Source organism: Pongo pygmaeus, chromosome 17 (assembly GCF_028885625.2).
Source record: "Pongo pygmaeus isolate AG05252 chromosome 17, NHGRI_mPonPyg2-v2.0_pri, whole genome shotgun sequence".
In the NCBI taxonomy this organism is placed as follows: domain Eukaryota; kingdom Metazoa; phylum Chordata; class Mammalia; order Primates; family Hominidae; genus Pongo; species Pongo pygmaeus.
The window spans coordinates 25240816-25268603 of NC_072390.2; the positions used below are offsets into that span (position 1 = coordinate 25240816).

At 38.7% G+C, this 27788-nt stretch overlaps 1 protein-coding gene across 2 annotated transcripts in view; it reads right to left on the reverse strand.

Annotated features, from left to right (window-relative positions):
• VAPA (VAMP associated protein A) overlaps positions 1–25195 on the reverse strand; it is a 40899-nt gene extending 15704 nt beyond the window's left edge. Inside the window, exons 1-4 of one of the 2 annotated variants that reach the window (XM_054460259.2) lie at positions 24456–25195; positions 7082–7234; positions 2816–2919; positions 1969–2049 (exon numbers count right to left, since the gene is read on the reverse strand). In XM_054460259.2, the coding sequence (XP_054316234.1) occupies positions 1969–2049; positions 2816–2919; positions 7082–7234; positions 24456–24534 (417 nt within the window). In that variant the 5' untranslated portion in view covers positions 24535–25195. The remainder of the gene's footprint in view (positions 1–1968; positions 2050–2815; positions 2920–7081; positions 7235–24455) is intronic. The other variant, XM_054460260.2, reaches the window with a different exon arrangement.
• Between the last annotated feature and the right edge of the window lie 2593 nt (positions 25196–27788).

Sequence of the window (27788 nt, forward strand, 5' to 3'; positions counted from 1 at the left end):
TAAATTTTTAAAGGCATAGTAACAGTATTGTCATTAAAACTCTTTTATCTTTTTTAAAGTACTTTGAAAAATATACATTTAAACAGTTACAGATTAAATTATATCACGTCTGGGATTTGCCTTAAACAATACCTAAGATGAGAATAGGATTTATATATAATAAGCTTAACCACAAATTAGTCATTGTTAAAGCTGCTCATAAGTTCACAGAGGTTCATTGTACTCCTCCTACCTACTCTTCTAGGTGCTTCAAATTTTTCAAAACAAATCTTAAAAATTATCTTTAGCAGATATTTCCTACAATTTAATATACAAGTCCAGACAATCCAATTAGTGAAAATACATTCTGCAGCTAGCTAATCAAGGCTCAGACTCAGATGTTCTCTAAAGTACTTTGAAATTACTTAACAGCTTTTAGGTTACTAGTAATACCTGCTCTGAAAAGGTTCCAGGCTCAAACTACTCCTGCTCGAGTTCCACCGCAGGTGATTCTGGAAACTCCATTCAGTATTTGTTCAAGCGCTAAAACAGACCCAAAACTACTTTCTTGGATAACTGTGGGCTACACCAATAGGTAGGCATAACTGCTCTTTTCACTCAAGATGTGTAAATGGCGAGGTTCAACTCTCATTGCCATATCATTCCCATCAATTTCTGGTTTGGTTTCCAAACCAGTGAGAGCTACTCTTAATCAGCAGTATCAAATACCTGGGGTTCCAACCCTTTTCACACATCTCAAAGTGTGTGCTATCCAGAGCATAGTAGAAGCCCAGATAGAAGACAGATTTACATTGACCCAATTACTGTAAAAAATGACATAAAACTCTCAGTGAGAAAATATCCAAATTTTTTAAAAAGTCAATCCAGACAACATGCTGTTTTGTTTTCTTGGTTTCAACAGTAAGAGCTGGGCAAGCTATTAGCTTCCCTCCGCCTAAGCAAAAAAGAAAACCTCCAAATGGGAAGCATACACAGGCCATCTGACACTCACTTTACAGAGAGAATATACGTGTTCACATGGCAAATACCTCAAAAATCACTTAAAAGAGGCATTTTAAAAATTCAAAATATAATTTGGTCAACACCTAATTACCAGAGACCTTTTCATTTCTGCTTATCCTGAAAGAGGAACACAATAACTGAACCCACATATTTAATCTGCATGTTTACTTTTCAATAGAGCAAATGGCCACCAGATTAAGGCAGTAGTCATGTCAGATTGTAACCAAATTGTGCCAAACCATTCTATTTATCCATATTATTGTATGTATTAAGTCACATACACACACAGAAAAACTTATCTTTCAAGTCTCTCTTACCATAGGAAAAGATTCAAATTTGCAATCCAGACAGGGAAAAGGACAAGGTAAGTGACTATAACCCACTCTGTACATTCACAGACTACTTTTTGTTTTTAAATAAACAAATATATCCCTCAGTCCCCCAAATTGTATTTGACTTACACTAATGAGTGAGCAGCATAATAATTATTTACTAAAGAATACAATCAGATGGATTTGACTAAAAACAAAAGTGAGCAAAATACCTGGGAATAACTAAACCTGGAATAAACTGTCCATGTAAGTGAATTTATCCCCAAACTGCTGGTACACAGTGGCCAAAAAGCAATTTATATGTATTTTCAAATTACGTATACACGTCTCATTCTAAAAAAGAACTTGTAGTGGTTTACGTCACAAAAAATCTGGTAGACTTAAATGATTCTTCTCCAGGATGCAGTCTGGACCTAAAAGTGAGTCTTTCTTTCTTCTTGGATAAACAAAATGTTATTTAAAAAAAAAAAAAAAAAAAAAAAGGCATACCAAGTTTTTTAAAACTTAACCACTGAGTCTTATGAAGTGAAATAGCCATATCACACATACCTCAAAGGTAAAAAATAAAAGCAAAACTAATCAAAGGAACTGAGAGCTCAACAGCTCTCAATTTTTTTTACATTCTCCTACTTACCAATTTATCATTTTCATTGGGCATTTCAAATACACATCTCAATTTGGAATCCATTAATTCATCAGGTTTTGCCTCTTTCCACTAAAAATAAACAAAACCAAACATGAGACATAGGAGGTATGATCATGGTAAGTTTGTTTCACCTCACGGGACAGCTAAAAGATGAGTGAAGCTGCCTGGCTTGGCTGAAATACACTGGTGCACTCTTTATTGATCACCCTGCCATTGTTATCGGCTAATGTCACAGAACCTTTATATAATCCTAGAGTTACTATCACCATCCATTAAAATCACGATGATCTCATTAGCAACCACACGACTTCTTCTTAGGAGCAGCATTTCTTTCTTTTTTTCCAGTTGGTCTCATTCTGTCTCCCAGGCTGGAGTGCAGTGGCCCCTCCTGGGCTCAAGCAATCCTCCCATGCCTCCTGGGTAGCTGGGACTACAGGCATCCAACACTATACCCAGCTGATTTTTGTGGTGGTGGTTTTTTTGTTTTTTTTGTTTTTTTTTTTGTAGAGACAGGGTCTTGTCATGTCGCCTGGGCTGGTCTTGAACTCCTGGGCTTGAGATACTCCCGTCTTGGCCTCCCAAAAGGCTGGGATTACAGGTGTGAGCCACTGCACCAGGCCAGTAGCAGCATTTCTAAATTGTTTCTAAAAAAAATACTATTTAAAAATTCTTTCATTCTTTAAGTTAGGATTATCTATAATGAAGAAATTGGCAGTTTTTTAAAACCCTAAATTTAACTTTTAGTTTTTAGAAATTAAGATTTTTCTACTGACTGCTAAACAAAACCCACAGTTTAAACTCCACTTCCCAAAATAAATTCTTCTTCTATACTTACCACAGCTTCCATATCTGAAGTGTTTGGTGGAGCAAAAATTGTCTGTACCATAAACTTGTGTTTACTCTTTTCATTCGGATCATAGTCAAAGGGCTGTAGCATTACTAAATAAGAAAAAAAGGATACATTATATTGTCTCCTGCATGTCTGAAAGACATACATTGAAACAGTTACAGATTAAATTATACTAAGTCTGGGATTTGCCTTAAACAGTATCTGGCAATAGTATCATTCCTATTACTTCACAAATATGCAAATTTTAAAAAAACCAAGAAGGGTTCAAGAAACCAAACACTGGAATGTTTAAGAATCCAGAATCAACTTAATGGATCCCAAGTATTTTTAAATTGTCTGTCTTTCTAATTTACTAAGTTTTCCACAACCAACAAAATAAACAATTGCATTTAAAAATTAAATATGAATCTATGATTTTGCCCTTTCTAAACTCAGCTTGTGAAAATTTTCAAAACTTTGCCAACATTAACTATAATGCCTATAAGCTCAGATTAAATATGTTATTAAAACTACTTATGAATTTAGGCTTCATTTTAGTGTTTTCTGATTTAAAATTATACAACTGAGATATTTAAAGGAGAAATACTCAGTAACTTAAAACCTCACTACCATCTGTTTTTTGTTTTTTAAAACAGGGTCTCACTCTGTCGCTGAGGCTGCAGCGCAGTGGCGCAATCTCAGCTCACTGTAGCCTCAACCTCCCTGGGCTCAGGCAATCCTCCCACTTCAGGCTCCTAAATAGCTAAGACTATAGCCACATGCCACCATGCCCAGCTAATTTTTGTATTTTTTGTAGAGAAAGGGTTTTCGCCATTTTGCCCAGGCTGGTATCAAAATCCTGGGCTCGAGATCCGCCCTCCTCAGCCTCCCAAAGTGCTAGGATTACAGGCGTGAGCCACAGCACCCGGCCCATATGTTGTTTTAATATAATTAATTTTTCAAAAATGTATTTTAAATAAACATCTATTTCAGAGTTTATGAATTTATTTAAATCTTCTAAGAAAACAAAAGTACACAAGGAAACCATATAGCCTCCTGAGTTCTAAAATTTATTCTACAGTCTCAATAACATTCAAAATTTTTAAGCATTTTTTTTTTTTTTTTTTGAGACGGATTCTTGCTCTGTCGCCCAGACTGGAGTGCAGTGGCGCAATCTCAGCTAACTGCAAGCTCCGCCTCCCGGGTTCACGCCATTCTCCTGCCTCAGCCTCCCGAGTAGCTGGGACTACAGGTGCTTGCCACCATGCCCGGCTAATTTTTTTGTATTTTTAGCAGAGACGGGGTTTCACCATGTTATCCAGGATGGGCTCGATCTCCTGACCTCAAGATCCGCCCGTCTCAGCCTCCCAAAGTGCTGGGATTACAGGCATGAGCAATTTTTAAGCATTTATAATTTCCCATCTTTTAACTTTTCTAAGGTTCCATGTGGTTGTAAGTCATGCTAAATTTATGTAACATGAGTCCAATATGAGACTATATAAAGAATGAATCAACAGTTACACAAAATATGTACATAGTATTATAGAAATTATTTCCCTAACTTTAGATTATTTCTAAGATATATCTCCACACTTTCAAAAAGATAAACACGGGTAAATAAATGTAAGAAATAATAATTAATGTAATAAAGTCTTATTCATAAGGTGTGTCTGAGAAGTCCATTAACTGCTATCAAGGTTAAGACAACTTTTTCAAGGGGCCAAATACACAGCAGCAGGAAATGTACTGAATAAAATGCCTCAGAATACAGCTTAAGCTAAATAAAATTCCATTAGCAACCCTCACTGAGTAATGATTATAAGCTAATCACTATGAACCAAAAATTTGTGAATAAAACGAAAACTTACAACATGGTTAAGTTTATAGCAGTTATACTCTAATTTAGGTTGCAGACCACATAACAAGACAAAGACGATCTTAAAAACATATAAAAATGTGCACAAATTGAAGCAAACTCAAAAAACAAAGCGTCAAAGGGACACAGGGAAAAAGAGATGAGCATGTAGTACAGAGAATTAATCAGAGAAGGTTGCTGGAAGAAGCATAGCTTTGAGTGACTGTAAATGGAAATACACTACACTAAAAATTGGAAAAGCCAAATTCTAATTGAAGTAGAACAATCCAAGGGCATGTTTGCGTAATCAGTAACCAGTTTGTCTGAAGGTTTTAATAAGCCAGGTTTCTGTGGGAGAAAGTGCTTTGATACGTTATTTTCTCAAGAAATATTAATACACAGAAACCAGCAATCTAGGCCCCTCAAAGAAAAAGTCCTTCTGCATAGTTGTATGGATTCCTAGGGATATAACTGTTTGTACCAATAAACTATTTTTAGCCATGTGGATTGAAATAATTATATCTTCTGGCCAGGTGCAGTGGCTCACGCCTGTAATACCAACATTTGAGGAGGCTAAGGTAGACGGATCACTTGAGGTCAGGAGTTCGAGACCAGCCTGGCCAACATGGTGAAACCCTGCCTCTACTAAAAATACAAAAATGAGCCAGGCATGTTGGCGCACGCCCGTAATCCTAGCTACTCGAGTGGCTGAGGCAGGAGAATCACTTGAACCCAGGAGGCGGAAGTTGCAGTGACCTGAGATCACACCACTACACTCCTACCTGGGCAACAGAGCAAGACACTGTCTCAAAAAAGAAAGAATTCTCTCTTCTTCTAATTGTGCTAAAGGCTTAAAGATGTAGTAAAAAGCAGCAACATCCAGAGTGCATGCATTCATTCCTTCATCTTTATTTCCCGTCTCTCTTTCCCAGGAACTGATGAATTAGACTTAGCAAAGAAACATGAAAAGCACTCCTCCCAGGCCTCCTTACCACAAGACTCACTAAAACATCTTTTTCCTAGCTCTTGAGGTTTTTGGCTATACCTGCTGAGGGAAGATTTAGTGTCACCAAGAACTCTATGGTCTGTCCTTCATGGCCTTTGCAGTCAGGGTCCACCTCTAAACACTCTCTCAATGAGCCTACCCTGGGTTCTCTCTCTCTGTACCCAATTCTGCTGTGGACTTGAAAACTGATACGGAATTATTATAGTATCTTAGGATTACTTATCAAGATCACCCAGGCTTTTTTTTTTTTTAAGGTACACTTTTTTTGTTTGTTTGTTTTGAGACGAAGTCTTACTCGTGCAGTCTTGGCTCACTGCAACCTCCGCCTCCTGGGTTCAAGCAATTCTCTGCCTCAGCCTCCCAAAAGTAGCTGGGAATACAGGCGCCCACCACCACACCCTACTCATTTTTTTTGTATTTTTAGTAGAGATGGGGTTTCACCATCTTGGCCAGGCTGGTCTTGAACTCCTGACCTCGTGATCCACCCGCCTCGGCCTCCCAAAGTGCTGGGATTACAGGCATAAGCCACCGCGCCCAGCCTAAATGTACACATTTCTAAGCCATGCTCCTAGAGATTCCAATCTGGGAGAGATGAATCCATGTGTGTTCCTGCTCCCTGTTATTACAGCACATAGTGGGAGTTGAGAAGTACTGCTGTAAAGAAAGAGTAAATGCGGCCTGAGAGGTTCTCCCCAAAGTAAAACACATGGGACCATATAAGTTCTCATATTTACTTCCTATTTCCTATTTCTCAGCTATATTAGTGAAGTCAGAGGGACTGAGAAAGAAAGAAACAGTTTATAGGGGGCATTAGGTATGGTACCAGTATCGACTCCATAGCAGGAGTAAGCAATCCATATATGGCAAGCATACTTCTTTGACAAGTAAACACATAAGAGAGTAGTAAAATAAAAATAAACTTTTCACACACAGGACACTGTTGACATTTACAATGAAAGGCATAAAGACTCATCTGATTTGACAGAGTAGGCAAAAAAGTGGAATTGCACCTTTTTAAGCAAAAGAATTATGACACTTCTATAGCTGCATGCAATGTGTAATATGATCATGATCTGAAGGAGAATGACCCATCAGAAAAATGATATAATTTTTCAAAGATAAAATAACAAAGGCAGAGAAGGTAGCGGTTAGCTGTAGAAATAAAGACTAAATATAAAGTTTGTAATTGACAATAATTTCTGATAAACTGACCACACTCCCTACACAGAAGATGAGAGTGGGAAATTTTCTGAAACAGCTTGCATAGTACTATAACAAGACACCTTTAAAGGCAAAACCAGAATAATATACGAATTATTTCCCTCCCTCCAGATGAAACCTTATTAAACAAAAACATAATCATAAAACGTCAAAATTCAAATGTACATAAATTCAGAACATGATCTGCTACCTGAAACAGTCACAGTTGACCCTGGGTCAATAATTCCACTGTTGGGCCTCACACAGTACCGGCGAGGTGCTGTAGTCTTCACTTTGAAACACACTTTTCTATCCGATGGATTTCGCAATTTAAGATTTGTAGTGACTACATCTGTGAAGGGGCCTGTAAAGTTTAAAAATCAAAGAGAAAACAAAATTTAATTGGATTCTCAACAACGAAGGATTCAAAACTGAAAGTATATAACCTCAATTTTAATTAAGTGCTGACATTTGTAGGCATAAATATCCCAAATGGCTACTAACACTGCCTTTCTCCAGGTGGTAGACTTAAAAAACAAGTCGTATTTTCTTCTTCATTCCCTGTATTTCACAAAATTTCTACCATAAACATGTATGATTTCTATCAAAAAAGTACTATGAAACTTTTGATCTATGAACTTTACAACTGTATTTCACGTATTTGTTAAGTGTTTATTATGCCATATGCTCTAGATACAAAGTTTTTAAGCTTTGGTTCTGCACCCAAACAACATAAAATTACAAAACAAAGAACCCAAAAGGCTGATCCATTTTGCTGAAGAAAAGCCTGAAGAAAAATTACGCAGATTAATTTGGACAACAAAATAAATACCTGTTAATTTGGAGGAAGAAGATAAAAACATGTTCCAGTTGGGAACAATAACCACAGTTCTAAGTATTCCAAAAGTAATTTTAAATCGTTCTGAAAACAATTCGTTTAAAGTTATGTATTTTTTTAAAAAGCTAGAAGGCTGGAATCAAAGACAATTATAAAGGCTCTCTTTTATTTCAATCTTAAATAAGAATAAGCACGTCTTTTAAAATTTTACAAAGGCAAAGTCATTAAAAGACACCTATTTCAAGCCCTAAGAAGTAAAATGATTTTATGCTATGCTTAAAGTTTGTTAGTAGTAAAATATTTTCTAATAAATAAAAATTTGGAACTAGGATGAGAGGAAGGAGATAAAAATGGGTGAAAATTAGAAGAAAGCATATAAAGGCAGAGAACCAGTTATAGAAAAGAAAGCATTTTAATATAACTAACAGGTCTGCATTTAAAAAAAAAAAAAAAAAAGCATACATATGACAAAGTATCATCTTCTGAACTGCTTGTTTCATTATATGGTCAAACTAATTCCATTTACAACATATACCCCTTGCTGCTTCTTCAACCCCAAGTGCTTGCATTTTCTTTTTGAAAAGCATCTGATTAACAACTCCACCACAAAACTAGTATGAGAGTAAAGACAAAAAACTCCAATGTGTCCATTTCACTACATGAATCCACAAAATGGCTGGCTGGAGATACGTTTTGAACTGATAAAACTAGAAGTCTTAAAGGCAAATTCCATTTCTTAACATTCTCAAACCCATAATTACTACAAACACTTAAAAATGTAAAATGTTATAGGACTATTTCGACTAGGACTTTAACATTAGTAGCAAGCACAGATTAAAATAAAGATCCAATTTCTTAGTAACGTGACAAAAAGATGTCACAAAATTTTAATTTTGAACAATCCTAATCCATAATGTGAATGCCTAATTATTTTAATTACATATTTATGTATTTTCATAACATAATTATGTAAGTTTTTAGAATTAAATGTTTTATTAATTTAATTTTAATTCTCCCCAATTTTAAAAAGTACCAATTATCCAAACTAAGGTAAAATAATTTTTTAAACTGATTTTTAAAATGACTGCGGGTCAGTTTTCATCAACAAACTCTACAAGAGTTGTACGAATTCTGAAATAGTATTTACATTTCATGATACTGCCCACCAGGGATTATAAATTGTCAATACAGATTGTGGGCTTTCTAGACATAAAAATATAAATTATCTGAAGATAATGACAACATACCAAAAGAAATACACCTCACCAATTCAAAACAAAATTCTTAACAGGACATGTTAACCTTGCGAGTAAAATGTAGAATTATCTATAATAAACCCACTTAACTACTGAATTTGAGATTTTCTGCTCCATTGTATCCCTCTAGCCTCTCAATGAGGGTTGCTCCCAGCAGACAGCTAAGAGTTTGAGCCCCTTTCCTAGTTTAAAATGGAAAATTATCAAGTACTGATGACCATTAGCAAAGGAATAACCAGATTTAATAGCTAAAAAAGGTCATGGGAAGAAATATCTGGTCCACTTTTGTGAGTCACAGAATCCTTTAAGAACCTGACGAAAGCCATATCCCACCTCAGAAAAACATACCTAGGTAAATATTCACAAAAATTTTACATTGACTTTTATGGAAGGTAAAATGAGTTGGAGAGCTGAGTTCAGGGATGGAGGAGTTGTATCATGTACCCCCCACCCCGCCAGGAGCTGCTGATTAAAAGGCCTGATGAAGAAATCTACCTTAAGATCTTCAGAAAAGAGAAGTTATTTACCTTACTGAAAGTGCTACAAACATAACCCTTTAGGTGATAACTGTTCCTTTCATTAGGCATTATGACTGGGTGGTACTACTGGGGTGGGACGGTGGGAGCAGGAAACAGGACGGTAGACATTCTGCAATGCAGACCCATACAATGAAGTACTATGTTCCCATTGCACTGAATTTTCAAATACTCCTCCAGAAATTCATATTGGTGAAAAGCCTCTTTTCCAAGTATTCATCTATTATGTGAACAGGAAAAATGTGTACTCCTTGCTTCAAAATGTTAAAAGGTGAGTTCACCATTACAGAAGATTATTCTAACAATAGCAATGCCACTCATGATACCTGAATCACCCATACAACACATCTGAATTAGTCAGCTGGCATTTGTAGGTGACACATTCATATGAATCTACCTATATTCACATGAATCTACTATATGCCCTAAAAGGGCATATTCTTATTTTGCCCTTTTATCAATGTTAAGAAAACTGTCAGTACTATTCGGGTAACTCTTGTCTTACTTCTCTTAAATCCAAACTTACTCATCTTAAGTAGATACAAACATCTGACTACTGTACCTACAAACTTAAGTAGAGTACAAGTATTTGACTACTTCATCATGTCTTCTAGTGTAGTCACGCTCAAACATTTACACTTAAAATGAGCATTCCATTATAAAATTACTTCCTTTTTTTTCCTTATGTTATAGCTAGGGCAAATATATTTTAACATTTTTAATTACACATGCTGGTCATTTTATATATGAATTTCATTTCAGGACAGCAACAGCATTACAAAATATAAACATGAGTTATGAAGTTAGAGTTAAGAACCCCTGAATTAAACCAACAATCTCCTGCTTCACTAATTGAAAATATATCCTTTGTAAGGTTTAGATGATTAAACCATCAAGAGAAACAAGTGGCCACCATAAAAGTCGGGATAATGGTTAACTCTGCAGTGGAAGTAACTGGGAGAGGGTAAAAGGAGCGCTTTGCCGAATGCTAGCCAAGTTCTATTTCTCACCCTGGAGATGATTATATGAGTATTTAACTTTTGATAATTCCTTGAACTGTATGTATCTTTCATTTACGAAAAACAATAAAAATCTTTTTTAGAAAAACTGATCCTTGAAATAACCTTGAAAAATTGAAAAACCAGTGAAAAGCAGTTTCGATGACAAAGTGAACATCTGATGCAATTTATGTAATAAATATATTTAGAGGATTTCTAAAACTTAATCCCTATAAATGAGGGAAATCCTATCATTTGCCCAATATGAATGCTTAGTTTAACATTTAGGAAACAATTTTTGAACTAGTCCATTTTAATCAAAAGTACTGATAGAAACTTAGGTTAGAGATATGTCACTGTTTATAATGAACTATCCCATATGAAAAAAGAAAACTGCATACAAGTTACATTTATTTGCACTCTTATATTGAAAAAAATCTACAATTAAAATACTTCTACCTTTCAATTATGTGGCTGTTGTTCTTTGGAAGCCCTACCATTTCCTGCCACTAAGTATTCTGTCCCAACTCCTCTACAGCTGTCACTGCCATTAAGCCAAAATCCTACTCCTATTCCCAAATTCTTACAATCAAACAGAAATGTAACACATACACAAATGTGGCCTTTCAGTAAAAAAGTCTGAACATAAGTTTTAAAAAAACTTAGAGCCTGAGATGTCAAAAATATTAGAAAATTTTAATGCAGCTCACCCAGCAGTCAGTCAAGTGAGACTGGCCTACCTCCTTTGCCTAAAAACATTTTTCCAGCAGGAAATACCCTTTTTAATCAGTCCATATATGTAAAATTCAACCACTCAGAACAATGACTTCCTTTTAAATAGTGGGACCTTTATTCTCCAAACCACCCAGTCTTAAAAGGAATCCCACTAAGCTAAGAAGAGCTATCAAAAAAAAAAAAAAGAACCACTCTAACGGTTTTTAAAAACTGTTTTCATCCATATTTTGATGTGAACTATTGATAACGAAGTTATCTTGAAAGGCTGAGTTGAGTTCAGCTGCAAAGAGAATCAATTGTGGAGGAGGGGAACAGCTAGCTTTTCCCTCAACATTTTATTATGAAAAATTTGACACAGAAGTTGAGATAATTATATAAACACTCATACACTCACATTCTACGATGAACATTTTGCTGTATTTACTTTGCAGCTTATCTATCTGCCCTGTCCAGACATCCACTTAATTTCTGATGCACATCAAAGTAAGCTGAAGATATCAGTATAGTCACTCCCGAACATCTCAGTATGCATATCAACTTTAGTATTTGTTTTGTTAGAAGAATAAAATTTTAATACGGGATAAGCAGTAGTATATCACGGAGAGCATTTCAGAAAACAGAAAACACTTCTAAAATATAGCTTAAGAATAAACAGACAATGCACATGAACATTAATTTATGAACTCTGTGACTCCCATTTAGGCTAGTTACTCAGAGGTGTGTTTAGGAGACAATTCTCCAGGGGCCTCTAGCATTTCTGCACCTCTTGCAAGGAAAAGTCCTGGGGGTTTTTACCCAGACTATCTTTTCAAGGATGTATTAAATAGTGAATTGTCTTAGAAGACAACAACTCCCTTCTGAGGAGAGGGGCAGGTTTGTTCACTGACCAATATAATCAAGATAAGGTCTTCTACTGGAACAAAGGTCAGGTAGGTTTCTGTGCAGCCCACTATGAAAGATTCCGGTTCTCTAAGCTCAGGGTTTCTAGTTATGATGCAAACTCACTATGTGAGTAGCATCTACCCGAACACCTCTGTCACCTCCATGGAACTTGAGGAGGGCAAGGAAAACCAACACAAATATAAAGCCCATTCCACTTGCAGTGCCATGAACAATGATGTCTACTGTCTAACTCAGGAAATCTCACTTCTTCTACCAACATCTACAAAACTGCAGCAGGCTAAATTTTCAGTCCCTTCACAGTTCTTGACAAGGTCTTTGTAAATTCTTAGCTATGCAGGGCAGACTAATGAGGAATGCTGGGTGCTCTGTTCAAATACACAAACAATGTACCCACAGCAATGCAGGCGATGACTACCTTCAATGTTTCCAACAGGTTTTAGCTAATTAAGTTGTATCACTGATTAAACTGTTTCCCAGTTACACAAGGGTTATGCTGCTGAGTATCTGTGGTGTCATGTTAAGGTAATCATATATACAAAACATATATTAATACTATATAGTACACAGACTATCTACTAATGGAACAGCTAGCGTTTATTGGGCACTCATGTATCAATAACTTTATATGAACTATGTTATTTAACCCTCGCAAGTCCACGAAGTAGATACTTCCATTACATTTTAATATACCAAGTTTACAGATGATTCAACTTAGAAGGTAAACAGTAGTCCAAGGTCATATAACTCAAAGCAACGAAAGTGGGAAGTCAAACCAGGTCTGACTCTAGGGTCTGAACTCTCATAAATTTTGTACGTATAACCTAACGGTATTTATTTTCTAATTCATAAGTATTCCAGGTAGACTTCTGCCACAATAAAGCATGAAAATGCAGTCAAATTAGCAATATATGAAAAAGATTTTTAAATGGATATTGTATTTCTCTTGGTCACACAGGTCAACACTGAACACTTCCTAAGTATCAAGCACTCAAAAAATATTTTACATTTTACACCCAAGAAAGTCCTAAAACATTCTTATTACAAATTTTTTAAATGATGTCACTTGAATTTACCCTTACTATATATTTTTTTCAAACACACTGAAATATCAGACTTGATGTAAGCTCCATGAATAGGTCTTTGTTTCGTTAGCTGCTGTATCCCCAGCAACTAACACAATGCCTGGTGTAGTAGGTACTGAAGAAATATTTTTGTATAAATATTTTTGTACAAATAGAGTACTACTTTCTGGGGAAAAAAAAGAGTCTTAGTTCTATTTTTAAAAATTTAGTCATTGAAGCACTAAAACATATCTCTTTATAAGATTTCACAAGCATCATAAAAGTATGGATCCTGAGATTAATGGAAAAGCAAGACTGCACTATTTTATTTCAGCCTCTAAGGGCTTTAATTACTGAAACTGCCTCACTGTCCATATTATACAATTTTACAAACATATTATACAATCATATTATACAATCAGTTTATCCATATTATATAATCAACAAACAGTTTCAGAATGTATCATGAAAACTCTCCAAAATCCACTTAATATAGTCATGTAACCATTTTTTATAAACCAGTATTCCCACTCTGGGAGCCTAAAATAACAGTATGAAAAAGTTACCAACAGGAAGGGACCATGTCTTTTACTTCTTTTACACCATTTTCATACAGTGTAGTATTGTTCTGGTCCCATAAATACTCATCCATCACCTTTACATAAACAGGTACCTAAATAAAAAATGAAAACACTTCTTTCCATTCTTTTGGCAGCCTTCTGGGGGAAGAGAGATGCTCATTTCTGTTACTGATGTTATACTATGACTTTTTTAAAAAAAGCATAATGTAGTATGTTCAATCTGAGACTTAACAGCTAAAACCATTACTTAGGTGATGGACCTTGGGTAAATCACTTCCCCTCTCTATCCCAGTCTAACCTTCTTCATTTTAGAATTTGTAGGCAAAATGATCTCTAAGGCTTCTCTCATGTCATGTGACATTGTGATTAACTTTACTTACCACCTTAAAGAACGTCTTCTACCCTGTGGTAAAGACAGGAGATAATTCAATCTTAAACCCATCACAGCTTTACTGACATTTCATTTAAAAAAAAACTACCTTAAACGTTTTAGCAGTGCTTTTTAAGGTATTCTGATGCATACACTGCTCAGTCTGACCTAAACAATCCTGGTGACATAATTTTGAAAACAACGCAGAGAAAATAAACAATAGTCTTAACACAGAAGTAGAACACTTTGATTTGCAACATATCATACCAATTTTATGTCCCTCCACTCTAAACTTCCAAAGAACAATAAGATGTACACATATGTAAATTATTTGTAAAAGAACAACGTTAGTGTTCAAGAATGAACATGAAATTAGTGCATGCTACTAATAATAATTTAACATCTTGATTAAAATAGAAACAAGCGGTCCACATCTAAAGTTTAAGTTTTTGGATTCTAGATAGATAGGATGCAAAGAAATAGAAAAGAAGGTACATTTTCAGAGAACCTGAAATAAACTTTTTTTATTATTATTTAGATCTAAAGTTCTTGCTAGGGGAAAACATAACATGAAAAAATGATCACAATAATCTTAACTAAAAACATACAAGATATAAATATATAGTTATACACAGCATAGTTATAAAAAGTTTATCAAAATGTTAACAGTGGTTATTTTGTGAGATTGAGTAATTTTTATTGGCTTTATAATATCTCCCATCCAAGTACTAACCAGGCCCGACCCTGCTAGCTTCCGAGATCAGACGAGATTGGGCGCTTTCAGGGTGGTATGGCCATAGACGGCTTTATAATATCTATACTTTTTCCATTTTCTACATTTAGCATTGATTTTATATAACAAGGGACTTTTAAACATGTACCCATAGTAGCTTAATTTGCTTATAAATCCTCTTATTTGTAAAATCCTGGAAGAAAAAAACTGAAAAAATTCAGAACCACAGATTTTTTGGGGATCTGTTGTTAGTGAGGTTTTTCTCAGTGGGAACAGTACTCAGAAAACAAGACCAAGAGATTCTGGCCCTGCAGGCTTTAAAAAGTAAAATTTTTTCACAGGAAAAACTAAACAGGAAACACACTGTATGATTTAAAGGCACCCTATATGTCTTTAAAGTATGACAGTCACTCCATGTCATATTATTCAAGAATTAAAATTATATACATATTCATATACACTTCACACATATACACACATACATGAAACATACAGCTACAAAACAAAAGAGCTGTCAAAACATAGGCCCATGAGAAATTTGTCAAGTTATACTATAAACACACGTTTAGAAGTCCTCTCATAGCAACAATTCTTTTTTAATTAACATCCCTACTTTTTAATGGTAATTCAATCTAATCATTTCCTTAAAAGGCTGAAAGATACGTAACTAAACTTCTCACTCCTTTAAATCTGAATTTTCAGAACAGTATCAAACATTTGTGATAACTAGTTATAAAGAACATCCAAACACCAGAGAAAAGCAGCTAAGCATGCTATGGTATATTAATGATGCATAAGTCAACAAAAATGATGTGGAGGTTTCTTTTATAAGCATTGAAGACACCAGTTTAGACTTTTTATAAAGTGAAATATGTGTTACAGAATAACAATTACAAAGTGAAATATGTATAACAGATTACAGAATTTATTTTTTATAAAGTGAAATGTTAAATAATGTGTTACAAATGTCTTCAGAAAATATCAAATCCAATCTCATTTAAGAAAGAATGTTTTATTATTAAAAAAACCCATACTGAAGAGTTCATCATAAAGATGTAAGCAATTCAGTGGCACAGGAAATGAAGTACAACTGGCATCACAGGAAGAGGCTGTATTCAAGAGAAACGAATTCCTGGGATCAAAAGACCTCTCTGCCTACATTTCTCTGTCTTTTTTCTCTCAATTAGTTGCTTCTGCTTGCCACTGGTCCAAATCAGCCACTGTTTTGTCTCCCAGTCCATATGACCTTGAAGGTCTAAAACCTATAACCATCTATTTATAGTTGTGTTTCAAGGTGAGGCATCAAAATTTTGACTGGTCAGTCACCAGCATATATATTGGCTGGCCTTGAATCTAGATTATAAACAGCCTCTTCCTGTGAGGCCAGGTATACCTGATTTCCTATGCCATTGAGATTGCTTGTTAATAAACTCTTAAGTGTGATTTTGTTCTTTGTAATAGACTAAATATTAGAGGATATCAAAGAATTACTGTTATTTTATTATGTGTTAAGAGTATCATGATTATGCAAAGAAAATGTCCTTTTTTGGTTAGAAATGCAAACTCTAGTATCTAGAGATGAAATGTTATGCTATCATCCAGGATTTGTTTTAAAAATACTGAGGTAGGCCAGATATGGTGGCTCATGCCTGTAATTCCAGCACTTTGGGAGGCTGAGGCAGGAGGATCGCTTGAGGCCAGGAGTTCAAGATCAGCCTGGGCAAAATAGCAAGACTGTCTCTACAAAAAATAAAACATATAATAATTAGCTGGGCACAGTGGCATGCACCTGTAGTCCTAGTTACTCGGAAGGATCGCTTGGGCCCTGGAGTTCAAGGCTGCAGTGAGCTATGATAGCACCACTGCACTTCAGTCTGGTGTCAGAGTGAGACCGCTGCAAAAAAATACAAAAATACAAACACAGAGGCAAACAAAAATATATAAATAAACAACTATGATTATAGTAAAATGTCAATTATTAAATTTACATTTAAATTTAATTTACTAAATTAAGGCATACTGAGGTTCATATTATAAGGTGCTCATGTTTGAAAGTTTTCAAATGTTTAAAACTTACTAATTTAAAACTTACTAATTTGAGTCACATTTCAGTTATAAAATGAATTAAACCAGTAAACAAGCCTTTGCAAGTTAACAGTCCTCTCACACATTTAATTTTTTTCCAAAACTAACTTTATGATCAAAAGAAAGCAAGATCCATCCTGTATTAACTTCCACCTCTGAAAGGCAAATAAGATTTCACTAAATGGTCAGTAAAGGTAAGATAAAAAGAAACTATGTTGAGATGACGTATATGTCAATTTGCTTCACTATAGTAACCATTTTACTATCAATATGTATCCCATAACATCATCTTATATGTATACCTCAAATATACACAATAAAATCTTTTTAAAGGATTAAAAGTATAGTTTTCCCTATTCTTTATATGCATTTTTCTGCTGCACAGAAAAATAGCATTTTCTTTCTGTACTCAATTGCCATATATTCACACAAACTTTTAAACACAGAACACTCAAGAAACCACCTAGTCCTACCTCTCACTTTACAAATGAAAAAAAACACAAACATGAAACAACCTACCTTTAGGGTTAGTCAGCTCTTTACAAAATACCCTACCACCTCTTTTCTGGAAGTACAAAATTTTGAAAGCACTATTACCTGCAAAGGCAGGTGAAAACTCCAACTGAGTCAAGATCCAAGACTAAAAAATAAAAATTACTGGAGAAATCATCTGAGTCTTATTAACTCAATCAACACTTACTGGACAATCATTTTATGATGCCAGAACTTGTTACTACAAATGTTAACAGGTATATACTCAGAGTTCATAGTACAGTTTGGGAGGGGAGAATATGTAAGCATAACTACTGTCTAATGTGAAAGTACTGTTATTACAGGTAAGCACAAGCTTCAACAGTGGCATGACGGCTCTGACCAACTTGGACTGGTAGAATATCAACGACTTCTCAAGAGGAAGTGATTCTTCAAATAAGAGGCTGCCTGACAGACGTGAGGGAGGACAATATTCTGAGCAGAGCCTGTGCAAAGCACTGCAGTGGCCTGGAGTGTTTGGGAAAATGGTTTCATATAGCCAAAGTTATGGACAGAAGAAAAAGAATAGACACTGAGGCTGGAGAGTTAGGCAGTGGATTTTGGATTTTTCAAGTACATAATGGGAAAACATTTACAGTTCTTCAACCAAGGGACTAACAGTAACAGCCTCCTTTTTCCAAAGCGTAGTTCTAGCAGCAGTGTGGAGGACAGGGTAAAGAGCTGACAATAAAGGAGGCTGGGCACGGTGGCTCACGCCTGTAATCCCAACACTTTGGGAGGCAGAGGCAAGTGGATCACCTGAGGTCAGGGAGACCAGCCTGGCCAACCTGGCAAAACCCCGTCTCTACTAAAAATACAAAAATTAGCCAGGCATGGTGGTGCACACCTGTAATCCTAGCTACTCGGGAGGCTGAGGCAGGAACATCGCTTGAACTCGGGAGGCAGAGGTTGCAGTGAGCCAAGATAGCGCCACTGCACACCACCATGGGTGACAAAGCGAGACTCCATCTCAAGAAAAAATGAAAGAATAGAAAAGGAGATGTCTGCTGACTAGTAAATATAAAAGGTAATCACCTGAAATAAGGAAATTATCCAAAGCCCAGACCTTTCCTTAAGTAACACACCCATTTAACCAAATCCACCTTCTTGTTAATATCCTGAAAGACCTAAACACATCTACCATACGTCTTCCTCCTACACCTCTCTCACACACCCCCAAATAAGATGTATTTTGTCCTCATCCAGACATCCACCGTTTCTTAAACAAATAGCACCACCATTTCCCCAGTTATATAAGCAGAAATCTCAAACATACCCTTTTCTCTCAGGGCACACAGAGATCACCAAGTCTCACTGATTTAACCTAACTTTTCATCACCTCCAATACCGTGACCTCAGTCCAAGGGGTCACCACTTGCCAGTACTGCTGCAGCTGCCTAATTCATCTCTTTCTCCCCTCTAGTATAATTTTACATTGCTACCAGAATTATTTTTTAATGCAAATGTGATGTTATTCCATTCCCTCCATCTTTACTGCTCCTCCCCTCACTTAAAAACCCTAGTGGCTCAGGATAAAAACAAAACTCCTAACTTGACCTACTAAACCAGCACTACATTCATCTTGGCTATTTTCACCACTGCCACACCGACCTCTTTCAGTATGGTAAATGTTTCACGGTCCCTCCTGCTACCGGATATTTGAACATGCATTTTCCTTTCTTCTTCACCAGGATAACTTTTACTGATTGTTGGAATCTTAGTTCAACGGTGACAGCCTGATCGAAGACCTTTATTTTACATTCTCGTAGCACTATATAGCTCTTCAGGGGTACACGTTATTCTTCTGATGATTTTATTAGTATCTATCTCTCTTGTTAGAGCTGCCCCATGAAAACATGGCTTGTGTTTCACTCACAACTGTAGTGCCAACATTTATTCATCATACCTGACATGTAGCAGATACTCAAATCTAATCATATTAGATCCATAATTGAATGAATTTTAAAAATGAATTTGGAAGTAGAAACGCATTGAAGTGGACAAAGTGATTATGTCAAAAATAGAAACACAAATTTTAATTATTAGATATGCATATTGTTTCTGATGTGAGTAATCATGATGCCACTAAAAAATAAAAATAAAGCCAAGTGCAATTGCTCAGGCCTGTAATCCCAGCACTTTAGGAGGCCAAGGCAGGAGGATCACGCAACGTCAGGAGTTCGAGATCAGCCTGGGCAACACAGCGACACCCCCATATGTACGTAAAAAATTAGCTGGGCATGGTAGCATACACCTATAGTCCTGGCTATTCAGGAGGATCACTTGAGCCCTGGAAGTCACGGCTGCAGTGAGCCAAGAACGTGCATGCCACTGCACTCCAGGTTGAGCAACTGAGCAAGACCCCGTCTCAAAAATAAAAATAAAAAATATGGGAAGAAGAGTAGGCATGGGTAGTAAAAAATTTGGATATTTTGAGTTTAGAATATCTGTGCAATATTCAAATCTAAATAGTGAATAAGTTGTTTGAGTATGTGCTCTTGACTGACAGTAAAATGTGAATTAAAACAGACCTGGGGGTGTAGCAATATCTGCAGAGAGCAAGGAAGATAAAGAGAAAACCTCAAAACAATGAAATGAACAAAGAAAGTTCACAGAGTGAGATAAATGAAACCAAATCAGAATCTCAGAAACATGAGCATTTGAGAAAAACGCCACAAATAAGACCATAAATGGAGCAAATAAGAAAATCAGAAGACAATGGTGTTATAGAAGCCAGAAGAATTGAGGGTTTTTTTTAGAGAAACTGTCGGTAATGTCAAGAGCCAGGGGGAGGTCAAGTGAGATAAAAACTGGAAATGATTAAGTTAGCAATAAGTAGTGAGAGGAAAAAAGTACCGTGGACTAAGGAGAGAATAAAAGGTGAGTAAATGGAAAAACAGTGAATATGGACTATTTTTCCAAAAAGTCTGAATGAAAAGGAAATGAAGGACAGGGAGCGACACAGGGAGCGACACATACTAGAAAGAGTTATGGTGAAAGAAGTACATGCCTGCTTATTTGTTTTTAAAATGAAAGACTCTGGTGTATTTATATGTTAAAACAATGCAGCCAGTGATTGAAAACCAGCGGGAAAACATCTCATGGAACATGGTCTGAGTCATAAGGAATTTTACCTTAGCCAACAAAAACAGAGGAACAAAGAACCTTGGGTATGAGCAGGGTTTTTCTTTCTTAGGGAAGAAAGTATGGATGTGTACAGATTAACAGGTGTTACAAGAGGAAGGCACATCATGGAAGAGATCGTATGTCTTAGTGAAAAAAAAAACAATCTGACTTTTATTCTGTGAGCAATTGAGAGTTACCTAAAAACTAAGGAACGGAGTAATATGATTAAAGATTACATTCATGTCTTTAGAGCCCCAGGCGTTTTGCATAGCCACTGGGAAACATGAAGAGCTGACTGGAAACACCTAAAAATGTGCTAAATATCCATCCAGAGGAGTATTCTCTAATTTTCCCGCCGTGCTGTTTCTATGCAAAGATGCACTAGCTGATGTTGACACCACACGTCCCTTGATCCCTCAGAGAGCTTAATTTTCTTTGTTGATTTATTGTTATGGGCCACTCTCAACACAAGGATTTTGGTTTATTTTCGTCTCTCTCTGATCATTAAGAATATATTTGAAATTTATTTTAGCATTTTATAAACTTTCTTCTTCAAACTTTTCTACAAAACTGCTAATAGGGGTCAGGTGCGGTGGCTCACGCCTGTAACCCCAGCACTTTGGGAGGCCAAGGCAGGTGGATCACCTGAGGTCAGGAGTTTGAGGCCAGCCTGGCAAAACCCCGTCTCTACAAAAAATTCAAAATTAGCTGGGCATGGTAGTGCATGCCTGTAGTTCCAGCTACTCTGGAGACTGAGGCAGGAGAATTGCTTGAATCCGGGAGGCAGAGACTGCAATCAGCCGAGATCAAGCCACTGCAACAGAGCAAGACTCCATCTCAAAAAACAAAAAAATTTAAAAAAACTGCTAATAGGTAGAAAAATAAAATGTGTAATACATTATAAACGGAATTTTATCATGTAAAAAATTTTAAAGACAAAAAAAATCTTTCACATAAGACACCAAGTTTCAAATCTGAAATCTAGGTTAAATTACTTCCAAGGTTTAAACAGAATTTGAAGTAAAGCAGTGTCTACTTCTTTTTCTTTACTAACACAAGAGATCTACTTCAGAATTCATTACATCATCATAAATGCACTTTTGTATGTTAACGACTGTATAAAACAAACTTTTTTTTAAATACTGAGGTATATAGAAAAACGTACTGAATAGTTGGTATCTGCTTTTGCAAAACTGTGCAACATACTGTTAATTCATCTTCAAGATGGTTGTTAGGTGTATAAAAGAAAAACCATCCAATCTCAGAATAATTACCTGAGTCACTCCTGGAGAAACCATCTCAAACTCAGAATCAAAGTAACTAAAATAAACCTACTAGAAGATGACAAAGAATTCTGCAAAACTGTCTTTTAAAAGTCCTTCACTTAAAAAGAATGTTTTGAATGACTTAGGGTAAGTCAGTTAAATGATTTTTTTCTATCATAAACTAAGCACAAGTAGACTGTACATTCTAAATCAATCTCCTTCAGTGTTGAACTGTGCGTTTAAATACACAAAGGTTTCCATCAAAGCCAACAATTTACCTTTGACTAAAACGATCATATTAAGGAATCAAACACCAAATGCCACCTCCCAATCCTCCCCATTATCTCCTCTTTAAACTGAAACACACAACAAACTACTGGGCATTTAAGTACCAGTCATTCTCTCACAGCAGTGTGTTTACTCAACTACTCTCTTGGCCCAAACCTCCCCTGAAATGAAAAGCCTTTTCCTTAAAGCCTTCCTAAGGGAGGGATGGGGCACGTAGAGAAAGGGCTTCTTTCCTCAGACACGGTTGTGTCTCTGTTATACCATCTACACACCTTTTCTGTTTCCCTGGCTAGTCTTATTTTTACTGGCAACACAAAAACAATGAGTTCTATAACCATAGCTGTAATTCTCCAATACCCTCAAAAAAGGAAATATATGAGTAAGTCACTGTGTAGGGCTTTTGCTTGTTTTTTAAACCTGCTTCTCCACTATTATTACTCTCTTACTATAGCAACATAACAACTTCCCTAAGGAGAAAACTTCAAACTCTGTGGACATTTCCTGGCCTAAAACTGGTTGTAAAGGCTCATAAATCCCTAATGGCAATTTACACATAGTTATCCAGTAGAGGAAATGTTCACTGTAAACACAGCCAATCAAAAGATAAAAAGGAAATATTAAAAAAAAACACATCACACAGATTTACATTAAATTATCCCAAGATAATGGCTGAGTTAGGACTTTTCATAATTCCTCAAAGGTTTTCCCCCAGCTAAAACTACGTAAAAATCACACAACTTACATAAACTTGCAATAAAATACATTCACTGCACCTTCTCTTAAAACCAAATCCTTACCCAACAAGTAGCTCACTTACACTTCTATTCAAAGAAATTTGTAAATGCACTAAAAAGCTTGCAATGTAATTACGCAATATTAATCTCATAATTCCAGAATGTATTTTAAATTCCTAAAACTGAAGTTTTTCCTATGGAAAACAATGTAGTTGGTTTTCTCTTGGACTCAGCCTTACACAACAATAAAGGATTTAATTTTTTCTTTTAGCACTAGAATTGCTATACACCTCACAAAAATTGTTCTCATTCAACAATTGAAATAGAAGACATAGACTTCCAAAACGGGACTCACTTTACACTTAACTAAAGATAGGTAGGAACCTACTTTCTATTAGATGTTCACACTCTTTCAGTATTCCTTAAGAACAAAGAAAAAAATAAAAATCTGTACATTTTAACTCTCTTTCCTAAAGTACACTACATATTGACAAGGAAACGGACCAAAAGCCCCTGGGATTCTTCCAGGGTCACCAAGTCAGACTAAAAACTTATCACCGGCAGTACTACAAAAACCTACAAAGTTCCAGAGCTGGGTGACACCTTATCAGCCTTCTCAGGATCTGTCGGAAACCGCAAACGTAAAAGCAAAAAAGTCACACGCACTAAAGGTTTCTCAGCAGAGGAGCTCAACTAAAGGGCTAAATAAAAGCACGCGGGTGGCACACTGAAATGTCGTAGAAGGCAGGAAGCCCCGCTACTATGAACCTACAACTCTCCGTTTGCGGCTGACGCATCGCTCCTGCCCGCACGCGCCTGGGTCCGTGCCAACAGCACCCGGCAGCCCTTGCCAGGCACCTCCAAAAATTCTCCACCTCCCCGGCGCGCCCTACACCTTACGGCCGAGTTCTAAACCTGGCGAAAAGGTGAGAAGCGACGCCCTCCGCGGAACCCGAGGGCCGGCTGCACCGAGCTCTCCCCGGGCCGGGGGGCGGCTCTCACTCCCAAGGGGTCCCGCGCCGCGCCCTAGCCTCCCCCCGCCGCTGACAGCCGGGAGCGGGCGACAGACGCAGCTTGCGCCACCTCCAGAGCCCACTCCCCGCCGCAGCCCAGAGCGCACGCCCTCGGGTGCCCACCCGCCCACGCCCCGCCGGAGCACGCCGTCGGCCTCTGGGGCCAAAGACGCGGGCCCAAGCGGACCGCGGCGCGGGCGGGACCGGACGCCCAGGAGGCGCCCCCGCGGGACCGCAAGATGGCGGCGGCGGCGGCGGCGGCAGCGGCGCCAGGGCCCGGCTCCCCTCCGCCTCGCCCCGGCCGGCGCGCGCACCGCAGCGCGGGCGGGCGGGAGGGGATGAAGCTGGCCGGAGCAAGGGGCAGGCCGGCCGAGGTGGCGGCAAGGAAGCAGCCGGGAATGGGCAGGCGCCGGGGCGTGGGGGAGGGGGCGCTCCCTCGGGCCAGGGCCGCCGACGTGCCCTCCGCGCCCCCCGCCGCCAGCCAGCCGTCCGCGCGCCCCACCCCACCCGGGGGTGTCCCCGTTCTGCCTACCTTTGAATTTGAGGTCTGTGGGCGGGTCGAGGACCAGGATCTGCTCGTGCTTCGCCATGGCCCCTGAGGCGGACGCCATCGGAGAGACAGCGCAGAGCGGGGGCGCGCCCGCGGCGGCGGTTTGCTGACTGGGGGCGGGGGACGACGGCGGCGACGGCTCGGCCGAGCTCTAGGACGAGGCCAGGCTCGCGGCTCCCGAGCCCTGACGCCTGCCGCTGTGTCACCGGTTCGGTGGGCCACCCGCTGGGTCAGCAGCTCCGGGTCTCACAACTCACTCAACCCCACACCAGCCGCCACGGCCACGCGCACTGCGATCCTCGGCGACTCACGTGACGGCCTCTGCGTGCCTACGTGCGCGCCCCGGCGGCCGGGAGCCCCTAGCGCTCGTCCCGCCCTCCAGGCCTGCCTAGCGCGGCGCGGGGCTGCTGCGCCTGCGCGCTCGCGGCTTGTCGCGGTCCGGAGCGCTGCCCAGCTGTCAAGGGAACGGGTGTGGAAGGAGGCGGGGCAAAGGTCCGCGGGACCGACGCGATGCGCAGCGCAGTGCTGGAGGCGCAGTCCTCTGTCACCTTGAGGTCCGAGTACGGAACTAGAGAAACTGCTCTGGCAGCGCATCACACTCTTCCAAGTGGGAATGCCCAGTGGAAGGGACAAGTTGTAGTAGGGAAGCGCCCATTCACTACAACTCCCGGCATGCCCCCTGCGGGGCGGGGCCTTCGCCGAGGGCCTGGCCCTTTGCGGCCCTGCGCGGTGCTTGCTGGGAACTGTAGTAACGGCTGTTTGTAGGTGGAAAGGAGAGCTAGGTCCGTTGGAGGCGAATGGGGTGGGGTTCGCGGACGCTAGTTTTGGCTCTCAGAGCGCGTCTAGTTTGCGCTAAAAAAGAAAAAACTTTTGAAGACTGAAACGAGGCCCCAATGTTAGAAATATATTAATAAAATCTGCCCTGTGGAGAACAGGCGTGGGGGGATGTGTCCGTTTGCTCTAATTCTATCCAATTCTCTGTTGGCAGGGCTGCATTCCCTGTGGTATCCAATCCAGCCTCTCCTGCTTCCTGAGTTCTCTCCAGTGATGCAAAATCAGATAAGGAAACACACCTCGTCTAGGAAGCAAAGGGAAATATGACAAAGCACACAGAAACTAGAAATAAAAGTCAAAATCTACACCATCGAACCCAAATAATCTTCTTCAGTTTTAATGATGGACCCAAACCAAAACAGTTCTCACGTTCACATGTTAGAAACTAATTCCATCTGCATCACTTACGATAGGCTGTAGTAAACTGAACCAAATGAGAAAAATCCCAGCAGCAAACTTGCTGACAAAACTTTAGCCGATTGCCAGGGTAGTCCGGTACAGGAACGTCAAATGAAACCAATGTGCTGTAAATAAACCTTTATTGTATTTTGTGATACGGTTTGAATTTAAATCCCTAGGTAGCGCCATGAAACAAAAGACATATTGATGCTACTGCCATGGAGCAGCACAGTTTGTCTAGAAAATAAACGAGACGAAACAGCAGTCTAGACGTAGGCACCAAGTCCAAGTTTTCATGTGCGATCCAGGTATTAGAGTTCATCCAGGAACAGCCTGCTGGAATTGCTAGCCTGGCATTCACAGAAGATTGTGCCACCCAGGAGGAATGTGTTTTCAGCCCTGAAGTTCCTGGGAGTGAGAGGTGAAACCAGCTGGATTTCTGGGTTGGGTGGGGACTTGGAGAACTTTTCTGTCTTACAAGAGGATTGTAAAATGCACCAATCAGCACTCTGTAGCTAGCTAGAGTTTTGTAAAATGCACCAATCAGTGCTCTGTAAAAACGCACATATCAGCACTCTGTAGGTAGCTAGAGGTTTGTAAAATGGACCAATCAGCACTCTGTAAAATGGACCAATCAGCAGGGCATAGGCAGGGACAAATAAGCCAATAAAAACTGGCCACCCCAGCCTGCAGGGGCAGCCTGCTTGGGTCCCTTTCCATCTTGTGGAAGCTTTATTTTACTCTTCACAACAAATGCTGCCGCTCAGTCTTTGGATTTGTGCCATCATTTCTTTTTTTTTTTTTTTTTTTGAGACGGAGTCTCACTCTGTCCCCCAGGCTAGAGTGCAGTGGCGTGATCTCAGCTCATGCAAGCTCCGCCTCCCAGGTTCACGCCATTCACCTGCCTCAGCCACCTGAGTAGCTGGGACTACAGGTTCCCGTCACCATGCCCAGCTAATTTTTTTATATTTTTAGTAGAGGTGGGGTTTCACCATGTTAACCAGGATGGTCTCGATCTTCTGACCTCGTGATTCACCCGCCTTGGCCTCCCAAAGTGCTGAGATTACAGGCCTGACCTAGTGATCCACCCGCCTTGGCCTCCCAAAGCGTTGGGATTACAGGCATGAGCCACCATGCCTGGCCCAGGTTTGTGCCATCTTTAAGAGCTGTAACATTCACCGTGAAGGTCCGGGGCTTCATTTTTGAAGTCAGCGAGACCAGGAACCCACTGGAAGGAATCAACTCCGGATGCAGGAGGATAGAGTGCTTAAGTAGTTTGAAGCATATTCTAAATTTACCTTTACTGTGATTTCTTTCTATTCACAAAATTTATTTTGAAATGTCAATTATCATTAAGGTAGAATACAAAAAAAATTGTTTATTAAAATGGGGGTTCAAGTTGTTTTTGTTTTTGTTTAAGAAAAAAAAAAGCTAAAAGTGACAATCAGTCCAAAGGATGGTGTCCCACATAGGTTTAGTTGTGAATTGACAACCCTAAAGGCCCTCACAAACTCCAGTTTTTTGCTGGCCTAAGAACTCTTGTCCATGGGCCAGCTAGCCTAGGCTGATCCAGTCCCTCCATAGCTGGAAGGCTACTTCTCTTACCAGAAACCATTTGGGAAGCCCCCATGTGCAAATAGTCAACTAGCAGAATAGCATGCGGAGGAAATTCCCAGTAACTCCCCTGTGGAAGGATGAATGATCGCCCATTCACTATAGATTTAATGGGAAGCCTGAATTGGATGTATTCTAGTTTCCCAGTCTATATTATTAAGAAATCTCTGCCCATTTGAGTCATCTGTCGTTGGAATCAACTGTTTTTTCGCTTCTCAATATTGCTTCAAAAATCATGTAGGTATAGTCTTAAAACATATAAGAATTTAAAATTCTGATATTCTAAGAATATGTGAAACATCTTGGGATTAATCCCCTACTCATATTTTAGAGCATTAGATTAATAATCACTGAGTCATTTTGAATCATCTACTTCACATCAAATAGTGTACTATTTAAGTGGTTTGTGCTTTGATATTTATTAGTACCTTTCTTCCAGCACTACAAACTTTACAAACATCATCACAC